This window comes from Myodes glareolus, chromosome 3 (genome assembly GCF_982192425.1).
Source record: "Myodes glareolus chromosome 3, mMyoGla1.1, whole genome shotgun sequence".
Taxonomy (NCBI): Eukaryota; Metazoa; Chordata; class Mammalia; order Rodentia; family Cricetidae; genus Myodes; species Myodes glareolus.
In genome coordinates, this window is record NC_142028.1 from 86981704 (window position 1) to 86996816 (window position 15113).

Genomic DNA, 15113 nt, shown 5'->3' on the forward strand with positions numbered 1-15113 from the left:
TGAAACAAATCTGGGCCTCCTTCTCAGGTCCTATCCCATGATATGACTCTGTGAAACTCCAACTACAGAAGACTGTGAACCATTAACCTGTAATTTCTCCCAGGGACACTTTCAATATGTGAGGGAGAGAAGGATACAAATGTGTCAACTTCTGATCGCTACGTCCCATGCTTCACCAAATGTGACTTTTGGCTGTTATTTTCATGTTCCTTTCTAAATATAATTTTGCTTTAAAAAAATGTTCTTTTCAAAAGGGCTTTTACACTGTTGGTGGTCCGTGTGGCTCTCCTCTTTTAAAGCCCCGGTCACTCCAAGCACCACAAGATCATAGTTAAGATTCAGAGACAGTTCAAGGCAATCCACTTCCTTACCTTCAACCTGGAGAGGGGTTGTCCATACTGTCAATCACACCAAAAGCTTGCTGTGTGTGGCCAGAGCTTCCATGTAAGTTCTGCCACTTAATCTTCATAGCAGTAATGTAAGATTCACATGTCAGTGTCCCTTTTAGATATTAGAAGGGAAACACAAAGGAATACAGGGTCAGTCCCAAAGCTGTACCGTGATAATTGACAGAGTCAAGATTCTCACCAGATATGTCCAAACTAAGACCAGGTTATAAATCATTTAGGAGAGTGAACATATACACTCTCTATATAGACTGATGTACATTAGATCTGTAAACATCTCCAGAGGCAGATGGAATGAGTTAGCAAAATATATCCTGCCTACTCGCAAGCCACTTAAGAAAAAAGTATTGATAGGAAGGGTTGGCAACCATGTGGGGTCTGTTTTTAAGATATTTGCTTTCCCAGTTCTGTAGTCAATTCTTTTGGGTATCAGGCTTCTGAGAAGTCAAGCTGAATGCCACTGATAAGACCATTGTCCTAATCTCAAGGAAGATCTAGGGTGCGTGTGCCAGGCAAGTAAGATAGTCTAGATATAGTCACAGGGTTCTGACGTCTTTATGGCTATGTATCCATCTGAACATCAAGGACCCTCAGGGACTCACTCTGATGATGGCGCCATTCCAGCACATGACTTCAGCGTCATAAACTCTGAAAGGTGTACTTATATTGTTCACATATAGGATAAGATCCTGGCCTTGCTTAAGTCAGCTGGTAAATGCAACTTTGTTCAATTCAGGGAAAGAAATAGCTGAACATTTGTGGGTAGCAGTAAATCTCACTTACTGGGATTATTATCATCTGCTGGACCTTCTTGACCCCTTTCCACCCAGGTCAGTGACCAGACATGGCATTCAACAACCCTCCGCAGTATGAGCAAGCAGCTTCCCTTCATAGACGATGAGCAACCCCTCACTTTTAAGAAAATCTATGCTTTGAATATAATTAACATTTTCACATAATTACCTGCACGCAGGGACAAGCAAATGTGTAAGCAGTGTGTACATAAATATCTTAGAAATTCCACTTGACACCAAGAAACATTGCTGGGTTTTCTCTATTTGAGTGGGCATCAATCTGATGCATGGATCAGCTCCTGAAAGGCCTCCCACCAACCTGGTACTTCAGCTAGCTTACAAAGCAAAGATCCTGATGGCACATAGAAGCTGAGCATCATGCATGAAACCAACATCTCGTTTTCTCCTTTCAGGGCCTGGCAGATACTTTGAGCTCCTCCGAGTTTTATGATGATGCCAATGAGCTCCTTTCTAAAACAAAAAATGGTGCGTCCCTGTCAGGTGGCATAAGTTTTGGCATAGGCCCACCAAAGGTTCCTGTGACCCTGTCGCTGAATGTATCCGGGTCCCTGACATCTTCATTCGTGAACCAGTTAAGCAAGTACAATGAAAAGGTATTGAAACAAAAAGTCTGTGTCTCTCAGTATTCCATAATCTACACTGAACATGCATTATGTTAATTGTATTAAAAAGTACAGTAGTAATTGAACCTTAATTTGCTTGTGTAATTGGAAATGTCTGATCAGTGGTGATCATGTCTGTTTTTTCATTATGCATTTGCACACAGACTCATCCTCACAAATGAAACAGAGCTGCACTATAAGGCTGGAATGTGCATCATCCTGCCCACCCCCAAGTCTTAGCACGGTTATGTAGAACTTACAGGAAACCACAAAGAATGGCTGGATTAAAGAACACTAGCCCAGCCCTCTAAATTTGACATACAAGGTTTCTAAATTAAGACTTATTTTTTTTTCCAAATAGATAAGAAGGCTTGTATGCTCATCTGTCTACCAGGCATTTGCCACTCCATACCTAAGCTATGTTGGAGTTACTGTGAACATGCCCTGGGCGGGGCAAAGAACAGGAACAGAGGGGAATGCATGGGAAAAGTTTTTCATACATTAATATCCATTAATGTGTGCTTGTCAAATCAAACAAAAACTGTATGACATGTGTTGCTGACTGCGTTTTCTTCAGCCCTAAATGCTGACTCTTTGAACTCCTCTCTCACATGTCTTGTCCTTTTGTCTCATGCGGATGCTCCTGGAAGAGATTCGGCTTCATGAGAGTGTCTACGAAGGTTCAGACGGCACATTTTAAGATGAGGAGACACAATATTGTGCTGGATGAAGGGATGCTGCAGTCGCTAATGGAGCTCCCAGAGCAGTTCAACTACGGAATGTACGCCAAGTTCATCAACGACTACGGCACCCACTACATCACCTCTGGAACCATGGGTGGCATTTACGAATACGTTCTGGTGCTTGATAAGGAGAAAATGTCAGCTGCTCGTAAGTAGCTCCAGAACTCCACGCACGGTGGGCGGCACACACCATGGGACATGCGTCTCGGTTTCATTTGTTGTTGCTGGGATACAATACCCCACCAAGAACAACTCAGGAGAGAACGGATTTATCTCATAGTTCCAGGTTACAGGTGATTATTGGAGAGAATGACTGTGGCTGGAACTTGAGACAACCGGTCAAATTGCATCCATTGTCAAGAAGCAGAGAAAAATGAATGCATGCATACTTATGCTTATACATATTCAGATTCACTCCCAGGTCTTGCCCAGGGAATAGTCCACCTCCAGTGGGTAGGTCCTTCCTCCTCAGTTAAAATACAGTCATGATAATTCTTTCTAGGTATAACCACAGGCTAACTTGAGCTATACAAACTCTTTTTTTAAAAACCAGTTTTGGATTTTCTAGACAGGATTTCTCTGTTTAACAGTCCTAGCCCAATTTGTAGACCAGGTTGGCCTTGAACTTACAGAGCTCTGACTGCCTCTGCCTCCCAAGTGCTGGAATTAAAGGCAGTATCACCACACCTGGCTTAGACAAACTTTTATTGAGACCTCACCAGTAATTCTAGACTGTCTCAAGTTAGCAGTTAAAACCAACCAGTACAGCATCATTGACAATGTCTCTACTGATTCTGATCCTAAAAGTCTCATTTCTGGGGAGGTGAGAGTCATTAGACTGACCTGCTAATAAACACCGCAGGGAAGGTTGGAACTCAGGATTGGCCTGGCCTCTTCTTAAACTATGTTCTTTCTATAACCTCACAGTTACCCTTTCATAAATAAAGAATTTTGAGAGTTTTGTTACTTAAAATGTAAAAACACATTTGACTACAGAGTTTTGGTAAAGGAATCTCTTTGTAATTAGCCAGTGAAACCTAAATTCATCCCAATTCCTCCTTCTCAGTCTCTCTCTTCCACCTTCTCACTCCATTCCCAGCCTTCTGTGGTAGGCTGGATTTTTATCTTTTACTCAGGACATCAGTTTCTAGACGGTCTCCAGGGTCATGCTCAGTCCATCTAGACCCTTCTCAGCCATTGCTGTCCAACAGATAATACTTCAGAGACGCAGTGACTTTAGTTTCTTATTTAACATCCCGAAAGATGAAGAATGACGTTTAAACGTCTTTGTATGACATTGACAGTCTTCGTGATCTCATTTAAGTCATACAACAATGGTTCTCAATGTGAGTTAAACCCGGCTACATCACACTATCAGAAAGGTGCATTCTTGAACCCTTACCCCAAACCTAACTGAAGGAAACTCGACTGGAGTGTAGACTCAGAAGTCTGTTTTCATATGCTTCCTGCATTGATTCTGGTACCTTCTAGAGAGACCCACCGGCATAACCCATGTGTGATCACAGATGGAAAGATCCATCCCATTTAAAATCCAAGTTCAAAGGCCCAGTTTTAAGGTGTCAGGCTGTCCACTCCTCTTCCTCAACTGGCTCTTATAAATGACACACACTGTAGTATTGGAATGACTTTCCAACCACTATTATTTTATCCACAGAATAATAGTAACATTGTTGAAAACACGTACCACACCGTGTGATTTTTTTCTCTCTTTCCTGCCTCAGCACAGGCCCAAGACAAAGTGAATATGCAAAGCAGGACAGGAAGTGTTAACTCAGACTCTTGGCTAGCTCTTTTTGAAGTCTGCTCATCGATGTAGGTACTCTATTGTTCTTGGTGATAGTGCAAGTTATGCTTCTGAACATTTACTGTGCTTGTGCATGGGATACACAGATGCCACTACCCGTTTTTCTAGACGTGGGTTGCAATGCAGTTAACAGTCTACATTTTTGAAAACCATCAATCATCAAGGATAGAACATAAAACAGCCTAGTAGATTTTAAGTGCCAGAGGTAGGTAGGTCATTGCTTTGGGAAACCTTTTCCAGTGAGATAAAGACGTATATATGTGCAATAAAATACAAAATAAGCAGCATAAGACCACTGTAAAAAGAGCTTCGAAGTCTACTCAAGTGGGTCCTTCTTCAAGTCATTCCCCAGCAAACGAGGGAGGAAGGAAAGGATCGACATTATTGAGCACCTAATACATTCCTATTAACGAATCAATCCCATACCAGTTATGTCTTAAGGGGTTATTTATTTGGCAGGGGGTAAAACTTACATACACCATAAACCGTCAGGAAGGGAGCCTAGTCGCTGGAGCAGGAGCCGGGAGCAACAGCCGAGACCGAGCACCGGAACCAAGAGCCGGAACCAAGAGGGCCTATTCCGGATATGCTTCTCTTTTTAAAAGAGAAATATACCACGCCCCAGTGGGCTGGTATTTCAGTAGCTATTGGCTGACGGAGCGGAAGTCGCTCCCCGCTGCACTGTGGGCTCCTGCTTCAATGATTATTGGTTGAGGCAGCGGAAGTTACTCCCACAACACATTCCTAGCATAACTGCTTAGATTCTCATTTAACTTTGTGACAAGGCCTAAGAGGACGGTGTTGTACAAATGTTAGACACAAGAACACTGAGTCTCCTCTGGGAGGTGTATTGCTTTGCCCAAGGCTACAGGGAATCTGACCTCAGAGCCTCGGATCTGTGGCGTTTCTCTCGTGGTTTGGGCTCCTATCTTTACGGTTGGATTACTAATGAGTTGCCTGCGGTAGCTGGTGCCCCCTCCTCTTTAAAACAATGTAGGGCAGAGATGGGCTTCCAAAGTGGTTAATATTCAAAAGGAGCCCACCGACAAATTGTCCCGGGATAATTACCTCAGCTCTGTTTATAGAAAACCATATGTCGATAATAGCACAATTTGCTATTTGTGAAGGGCTGATTTTCTATAAATCCAAAAAGTTAGTGTTGCTTTTCTATAAATATGGAAATGTGCTAATCATCACCTCATCTGCTGGAGACCGCTAATAAATCAGAATGTCATTTACATATTAACCTACAAAGAACAAAAACATCTCTACCTTCTTTCCTTTTGACAAACAGCAGCGCGCACGCCCTTTGTCCTATCTGATGTCTGGCTGGCTTGCTGTGGCGTCCCTCCACCGATTCCCTTTCTTTCTGGGTATATGTCATTTTTTCTGTCTCTGCTTTTCTTTGTCCCTGCCCTTTCCACCTTCTTGATCTCTATGACTTTAATTTATATTCTGCTAAGTGCCGTTTCTATTAGACATCCTAGGTGGTCCACTCGCACGTCTCACATGGCTGACCTCGGTATGGGAAGATTTCAGAAAATTTACTGGTTTGCACTGGGGACGCTTTTGTCCTTGAGTTTGCTTCAGATCCTCTCTGGGTTTGCCTCAGAGGATGCGCAAGATTGTTTTTCTTCTAATATGTCCTTTAGATCAAATGTTTTCTTTCGAAGACAGCATGGCACCATGCATTTAAAAAAAATCAAGGGGAGACCGTACTTTGGGGAGGGAATGTAAGACTCCAGCGTGATCCTAAGCCTTTCTTATGCACTGCACCTGGCGACGCTCTGCCCTCTGCAGGGTTCATTATGGCTGTGGCCTAAGATTTGTGTATCTGGATTTTTTTTTCATTCCTTCTTCAGCACTCACCGTTTGTCCCCGGGCTGGGATTTAACAGGGAGTGAAGAGCATGCTCTCCATTCAGGCCTGTCTGAGATGTCATCAACTTGTAGTTTCCCTGGGGTGCATGACATTCTTCGGCGATCCTGTTCCGATGGTTTCTGTACGCTTTCTCTCTCCTCTACATCAATTAGTTCTCTCTTGTTCTGTGAGGCTAATCCCTCTACTGCTTCCTTACTAGACAAACATCAGCTCAGCTCCGTAGGCCTTGGAAGGGCACCCTCCCACTCTGGCGTGCCTCTGCCTTTTCCTCACAGTTCTTGTTTGCTCATACACTCTCTCATATAGCCGGATTTGCTGTGTTTGTGTTGTGTACCAGGTGAGAGAGACCATTTTGAAGGATTTATGTTAATTCTAAATCCTTCTCCTTCCTAGTGAGGCCTATTGGCTTTCTTCCAAAGTCCATGTGGCCATTTCACCTCTCGACTCTGTTGTCCATCTTGTGCAAACCGCTAGATGTTTCTTCAAAGGAGAAAACTTCGCTGTCTCCTGCAGGAGTGTGATGGGTCACTGTCACTGTTCTATGGAATTCTATGTAGCAGGCCAGCTTTCACCCCGGCTCTTCTTATTGGCTGTCCCTGTGTCTCAGCTGCCTCTCCCTCTGAGGTTTTTCACAGCAACGTGCCTATCATTCAGACCTCCATTTCATAGAGGCCTAGCTTAACCAGGGAGGCAAGTCTCTTTTTACATGGCTCTATCTTAAATTTAGGAAACCCCTGTTCCCTCCGTCACTGAGCTGACTTGTCCCAATCAGTTTCTCCGCTGCTGTGATAAATACCGTGACCAAAAGGAACATGGGAAGAAAGAACTTGCTTAAATTACAGCGTCACATCACAGTCTGTCCCTGAGGGAAGCCAGGGCAGGAAGTGAAGCAGAGACAATGAAGAATACTACTTACTGACTTTCTCCTCTTAACTTTCTCAGCTGCCCCTCTTATGTAGTCCAGGGATGGCACTGCCCACAGCGGGATGGGCTGTCCGTTCTAATAGCGATTAAGAAAATGTCTCACAGATACACTAATCCTATGTAGGCAAGTCCTACACACTACCACATCAATATATTTATTTGTTTATGATCCTTCCCCTCTTTCTGAAAGGGGAGTATAGTTATGTACTTCTGCTTTGCCCTTTTCTGCAGATGTGCTTCCTAGCTAAGTGTCTCAACCATAGCAGGGATTTAATAAGTAGCATTGAATCCATCCATCCATCAGCGATCTATCTATCTATCTATCTATCTATCTATCTATCTATCTATCTATCTATCTATCTATCTATCTATCCATCTATCGGTCTAATCTTTCCCAGTACAGACTGGTATGTTTGCTGAGATCTTCCCATATCAAGGTCTTTCATGTCTCACATGGGTGTCTAATAGAAACCGCACTTAACAGGACATATGTTCAATTCACAGAGCTCAAAGATAGGATACTGACAAAATTGTGCATCGTGATAAGGGCCATGTGCAAGATAACATTAACAGGTATTAGAATCAGAGAATGATGGCACATATTGGAGGACGTTCACTTAGCTTTGGATGTCCTGAGACGTCTCTCTGAGGAGGCAAAATCCAAGTCGTGCTAAGAAGTAAAGGCTACTGAAGATTATCTGGGTGTCTTGGGCAGAGTGGGCAGCTTTGAGAAAAAGAAGGAGTTTACAGGGCTTGAGAAGGAAAGGAAGCATTTGTGCTTGAAGCCTTCGGGCAAAGGGAAGGCTATCAGAGAAGGACTAAGGTTTTCAGGGGTGTGGGCTGGAAAGGTAGCTAAGGTGCAACATGTATCCTGCTCTCGTCAAAGATCTGAGTTCATTTTCTAGCATCCGTGTTGGGCAGTTCAGAAGTTCCTATAACTTCTGCCCAAGGGGAATCTGACACCAGCGGCTTCTGCGTGTTTCTGTACTCATGCATTCACACTCTTACATAGACAGACACACATACACATAATGAAAAACCAATAAAAAACCTTAAAAAGCAGTAGAGAAAGGCCCCCAAAGTCCCAGTTGACCATAGTAAAAAGGATGGAGCCTATCTGCAATGCCAGGGCGGTCAGCTGGGTGCAGTACGGTCTAGCCCATGTAGCTATAGATTGTTTGGCTGCTGTGTAACCACAGATTAAAGAAAAGGAGTGAGGGTGGACTGAGGCAGAACCCTTGAAGGCTCTTGTTGGGGTCCTGATAAGAGATAAAGAACTGAGGTGGAAGAACGTGACAGACTTGGGGCCTGTGATGGCACATCTTGATTGCGTGAAGACAAACATTAGTCTTTGATGGTGTTGCCAGAAGCAACCACAACGTGTCCATTCACTTTGTGTGATTCTCGTCTGAATTCAGAGATACCATCAACTCCCAGACTTCCCCGAACAGACAGGTTGGAAGCAACTGGTATTTAAATGTCACCAGCTCAGGCAACTTCATATGAGTTTGCTCATTCACCGATGGTCCTGGGGAAAGGGAGGTATTTCCTTAGTTCTAGCTAGTTAGAAAGACTCAAGGTATTCCAAGTTAAAATACACATTTACCCCTTCATGCCAGTAGTTTTTATTAGGACTCCCAGCTTGGGAGGACCTTTGGCCCCCTTTCTCTGTCTCCCCATACATCGTTGGCTACCTGTCCTGAATTCCTAGTCTGTCTCCATCTCCCCTGGCTGTTTACTTCTCCATTGATGAGGCCACTTTCTGTTCTCTCTGTCAATCTCTCCAGTGAAGCAGACACCTAGACGGGGCAAGGATCAAGGGTGGAATGGAGAGCCCATAAATGACTCAGCAAATGAGGTGGCTGTGGTCTGTTTTACCACAGCCACCTCAAATACAGCTCGAAGTAGTGTTTTTCATCAACGAGTTTAAGGTTTGTAAGAGAAACTCTATATTTAGTAAGAAGTTTAACTAATATACCAAAGACTTCCCATATCGATGGTTCTGTGGGTTTGGGGTGTATTAAGAAGGTTTTGCAGGGGCTGGAGAGATGGCTCAGAGTTTAAGAGCACTGGCTGCTCTTCCAGAGGCCCTGAGGTCCCAGCAACCACATAGTGGCTCTCAACTGTCTATGATAAGATATGGTGCACTCTTCTGGCACGTAAGCATATACACAATAGATAAATCTTAAAAAATATAAATAGAATGCTTTGCAAGGATCCTCAAAATTGATTCCTGCTGCTGCTTTGTTGAGGAGGAAAAGCAAGCAGAGGCCTCTGCATCCTGTGGCCCCATCAAAGCCAGCATGCTGCCTGGTAACATGAAATCTTGTCTTGGGACACCTTGCTTCTCACCCACAGCCTGCTGCTTACAAGCGCAATGTCACTTCTCTGAACCTCTGAAATATTATCTGAATGTTATCCTGACTTTAAAAGGCTATTGTGTAGCTGAGTGCAGTGGTGCACGCACTTGGGAGGCTGAGGCGAGAGGTTTGCATGGTTTGAGCTCTGTGGAGAGATTCTATCCCAGGAATATGGGAGAAAGGGTGGGCAGTGAGAGAATTAACCAATGCAACGGTTACAAAAACCCCATGAGAAGTAAAGGGCCATCCAAGCAGTAGGTTGTGGACGGTGGTTTCAAGTGGGCTCAGTCAGGTACTAAAGACATCCGGATTTAGAAATAGGCCTGTCATAGCAAAAAAATCTTAACATTAAAGCCAAAACCTGACACCAGCGGCTTCAGAGCCTATGTGGAGATGATAGTAAAAGTTTATTCAAGAATTATTTCATGTACATGGTAACACAGTAAACATTCAGCAGACATTTTCCCCTTTGCCGCACGATATTAATATGATTATTTAATCAAGCAGATAAAATCATGGGACCAGTTACTTATTAATTGCACAATTCGGGGTAGATTACTTAATCATTTGAAATCCAAATTCATCTGAAAACTGGATGTATCATCCAGTCCCTCATGGCTAAGAGGAGTAAGTGAACTTACTTGCAGAGAGCCTTGAGTGTAGTGCCTAGACTACTGGTAAACACTCAGGAAGCTTCCATTGTTGAAGTCACTTCTGAATCAGACTGCAGGGTCATGGGTGTCTCCACTGTCCATCAACCATGGGCCCCAGAGACAAATTAGTTCATGTCTTTGTACCTTAGTTTCCCTTTCTTCCAAATGAGATAGTGGCAGAATACACTTCATAGATTTTTTTTTTAAAAAAATATAAAACAAAACGATCTATGTGACTGCCTGGCCCGAGCCTGGCATATGGAAATTCAGAAGCGTTACCTATTTTTGTGCTATGGATTCGTTTCATCTGGGTCTATTTTCTGATTCTTTGACAGAACACTTGATGAGGGCACATATAGGAGATCGAGGTAGGACCCATGGCTCTGAAGGTCAGGTAGTCTAAACACCTGGCATAGGTTAAACCTCACTCTGCACCACCACTTGGCAGAACAACAGAAAGGCAAATAGCCTCTCCTAAGAGACAGAACCCAACTTTAGCAGGAATGAACCCATCCACAGGAGAATGGCATTAATCCCTGCTGATGGCACAGTCGCCTAGGAAAGCCCCTCCCCTTCCCTCTCCCAACACTGTGATACTGAGAAGAGAATTACAATATGCTACTACTCAGGGGATGAACTATATTCAGAGCATGGCAGTGCCCTTATTACTATGTGCTGTTATCGCCAGCCTTCCAATTTCTGGATGTAATCTTAACTGTTCTCTCATCTGTAAAGTGGGGATAATAAGAAGACCTGTATCACCGGGTTGTGCAACTGGCTGGTACTGAAACATTGCTCAAACAGAAGGGAAATCATTATCATTAATTTCTGCCCGCAGTGGCTGGTGTTTCTGCTGGAGACCTGGAGCCTCAGCCATCATGCCCCTCCCCCGCCTGCCTGGTGTTTTGACCAAGGTCATTCATTTCTGTCTCCCGAGCTTCATCCAGTTTTGGAGGGTCTGCTCTTCCCATTTGTCAAGGTCACTTTGGATCCTCATCACTATCTTTCAGAGCGCTAACAACTCTGCCCAAATCAGGGTGTGCTTTCCATCATCCCTGGCTCTGATGGATGCCAGATCACAGTGGCCCTGGAAAGGCCCTTCCAGCAACAGTGTAGTTCATCGAGCCCTTCATTGATCAGTCTCCTCCATCACGGTCCTTGGGCCTGCTGACCACCGCTCACACTCAACCTAGAACAAGCCACAAGGACAGAATTAATTACAGCTTCCCTCGCTCTTCCTCCCGCCGTCCTGCTTTCTTTATTCATTCATTCCTTTAGCTCTCCATTAAATAAACATTTGTTAAACACGCTTAACACGGGAGGCACTGTCCAGATACCAACATGATTAATAAGTGCTCCTACTCATCGGGGGGCTCATAGGAGATAGTGGGTTTTTCTTTGTTATAATCACCTGATTAGAGTCACGGATGATTTACTTTGTGGGCAGCCAAATGAGTTGCCACCCAAAGTGACTAATGATCTAGATTCTCATTCACGGTACTTAGAATCAACCAAAGTATTTGATTTTAATAAAATATATTTACATGTAGCAACACCTAATATTTGTAAAGCAAACACACAATCATATCTGGTATTCAAATTAATCTTGGTAATAGTTTCACGAGGAATTGTGTTATTATTTCCTCTATTTTTTAAAGAGTAGGCCGAGGCTCAGAGAGCTTAAGTAAACGCTGTAACGTGACTCAGTGTTGATCTGAGGTCTTCTGAGTTAGAGTCTGTGTCTTTTCTGAATGTGGATCCCTCTCCCACACATAAGAACATTCTGCCATTTATTCTGATGCGATTCATCACCATAGATGTGACCGTGAGACCAACCAACAGTTCCTGCCATTTGCTAGAAGGTTGACACTGGGCTAATAACTTAAAATTCACTATTTTGACTGGTCGGAGGTGGCTCATACCTTTACGCCCAGAACTTGGGAAGAAACGACAGGTAAATCTCTGAGTTTGAGGCCAGCCTGGTCTACAGTAAGCTCCAAGATAACGAGGCCTACAGAGAAACCCTGTCTCAAAAAAATTAAAAATAAATTTCCTATTTCATTTAATGATGAGACGTTTGTGAAAAGGATAATAAAATATATAATTTACAAAGGACTAAGGTTTAGCAATGTCAAATATTTTTCTCAGTATCAAGCATCTATCTCAAAGATATATGAGTGTGTGTGTGTGTGTGTGTGTCAGTGGAATGAGGTGTCAATCTTGGAAATCGCAATTTTTAAAAAAAATATTCTTCTCTGATACTCTCTGATACAATATATCTCAACCACAGGTTTCTCTCCCTCCTCTCTTCCCTTCTCCCCAAGACTTACCGCTCCTGTGTTTCCTTTCAGGACAGAGCAGGTCTCACAGGGATATCAACTGAAACATGGTATAACAAGATGTGATAGGACTAAGCATAAATCCTCATATTAATGCTGGGTGAGGCCACCCAGTAGGAAGAAAAAGGTTCCCTGGCAGGCCAAAGAGCCAGGGCTGTCCTCATTCCATCCAACAGTACTATAAAGTCTCAGGATGTTGTAACCTCAGTTTTTTCAGACCATAGAATATAGTTTATTAGTAGATTGTCAAAGAAATTCAGTGGATCACGACCAGCCTTAAATCACACACAACACACTAAAATAAGGTAGGATGCGGAATATGAGTGCATCGCTCAAAATGTAATTAACTACTGAAACTTTATTTAGCTAAATGTGTGGACGCGGGATCATAATGTAAAATGTATTTCTTACTTGTGAGGTCTTAATGTAAAATGTATTTCTTACTTTTAGAGACAGTCAAAAGAGTATTAAAAATTATGTATGTATATGTATCCTCCATTGACTATGAACATGTACCAAAGCACTCTAAATAATGGGGGAAATCATCAACAGCCACAAGAGAGGCAACAGAAAGTATCTTGGGGTTCTCCACAGAAGCAATCAATAGTATATATATTATCTAGATTTTTGCTATATATATAAAAATGAGAAATAAACTCACAATTATGGAATATAAGCCATCCTTAAATCCTTTGTGAACAATCTGGAGGCCCGGGACAGCCACATACTCTGTAAATCTGCACTGAACAGCCATGATTTCTGGTACACAGAGGTGTGGCATGCAGATCCCTGCCCTAGAGAAATGTGCTGTTAGTTGGAGGTACCTAAGAACACTGTTCTTAAGTAGAAACAGACAGAGGCCAAGCCCAAAGGGGAGACCAAGCCACTTTTCCTATGCTTTTTAGTTTTCAGCCTCTGAAGACATCAAACCTTCAGGGAGTTGCAGGGGAGTGGCCGGAGCAAGAAGGAAGGTGGATGTTAGAAGGCCAGTGTGCAGGCTCACTCCATTGCCAGGCTCTGGGGAGGAGGCCTTGTGCTTGCCTTTATGTGGTGTTAGGTAGAGCTATGATAACAGTACCTTGGCAATGATGTCAGTGTTGGCCTCTAAAGCTAGAGGGGATAGCCAGCTGCCAGAGTCATGAAAATGTGAACACTAACCTGGAAGGTCCCCGATGTTGGGAGTGATGGCTGTGTCCAGATTTCATTGACCCTCCATCCAGGTTGCTGTTCTGTACTGAGACATGTACTCAGCCCTGAGCATGCTTACATTCTCTTTGGGATTCTGTGCTACCCCTCGCCCTTTCCCCACCCGTCTGATGTTCGCTCATCTTTAGGCCTCTGCCTGGCTTATATTGCAATTTCTAAGCAATCGTTCAATGTCTCCACTTCTGGGCCACATGCCTGTCTTTAAGAGCTTTGTCGCTCTATTGTAGCACCTCTTTCCATTGGCATCCCATTATTGGTAAATTTACAGTCCTCTCTGAGGATGCAGGCTGAACCCCAGCGAAGGGTGGGTCCGAATCCTTTACTTGGCATACATTCTCTATAGCTTTCCTTATACTCTGCAGAGCCGAGTGTTTTCCTAAGGGTCTCAGGTCCATTGGATAGTGGGGAGGGTGAGTTAGACCAAGACTTGATTGTGAAGAGTTCTCTATTCATGGCTAAGCAGTATGGAAGGGCCCAGCAGGTCTTTTGCTGTGCCCGATAACCAACCAGTCACCCTGAACAGACAGTTGCTGGATTCTAACAAGCTCCAGGCTTTATCCTCAGTTACCATGACAACCAGACTTCACGGTGATGGATGGTATTGATTGACTGACAGACTCCTGGTGTCTTGGCTCTGTCCCCATTCCCCTTAAGTCATTTGCATATCCATGGAACTGAGAGACACCCAGTTCTATCCTTCCGACTTTGTCCTGATTCTGAATTTCCACTTCTAATATCATTGAAAATATCTTAAAGGAGAAAAATCTGAGGTGCATCATAATTCTTCCCACCCTTAGCTTTGCAGGCAACACAGCATGGCACGGAGAGCATAGGCTTTGGTACCTTGGTCTAGCCTCCTTGGATTTGTACTTATCTATAATCCGGGTTTGCTTCTCCTGCTTGCCCTCACCTGGGTCCCAGCAGATTATTTAAGTGCTGATAAAGGGAACCTGTTGTTACCACAGATCCCCTGGTCTCTTCCCGTTTCCCATCTTCCATGTTGAGAACTAGGAACCCAGAGGCTCAGTGTAGCCTGCAGTTTTTCCCCCAACAGCAATAAGTGGCAGTGTTTGGCCCTTAATGAAACTTCTGTGAGCAGCTAAGATGCTATGGATTTAATACATTGAATTGTCATCAAAGCCCCATGAGGGGGCCGTACTAAAGCCACCTTCAAGGTAGACAAACTGAAGCAGAGTGATGTCAAACAGCTGTCCAGACAGGAACCGGTCAGAGATGGATTCCAGCTCACGTAGTCGCCGTTTCAGAGCCTGGCCTCCCACATGCTGCTCCTGGTCATGGCCGATATCCTTGTGCAAAATCAGAGAACCGGAAGCAGTTCTCATGGGGAGCAGAAGGCT

General features: G+C 43.7%; 1 protein-coding gene across 1 annotated transcript in view; it reads left to right on the forward strand.

The window, feature by feature from the left end:
* C8a (complement C8 alpha chain) overlaps positions 1-15113 on the forward strand; it is a 55234-nt gene that overhangs the window by 22323 nt on the left and 17798 nt on the right. Inside the window, exons 6-7 of the mRNA XM_048453233.3 lie at positions 1615-1815; positions 2475-2715. Coding sequence (XP_048309190.3) covers positions 1615-1815; positions 2475-2715 — 442 coding nt within the window. The remainder of the gene's footprint in view (positions 1-1614; positions 1816-2474; positions 2716-15113) is intronic.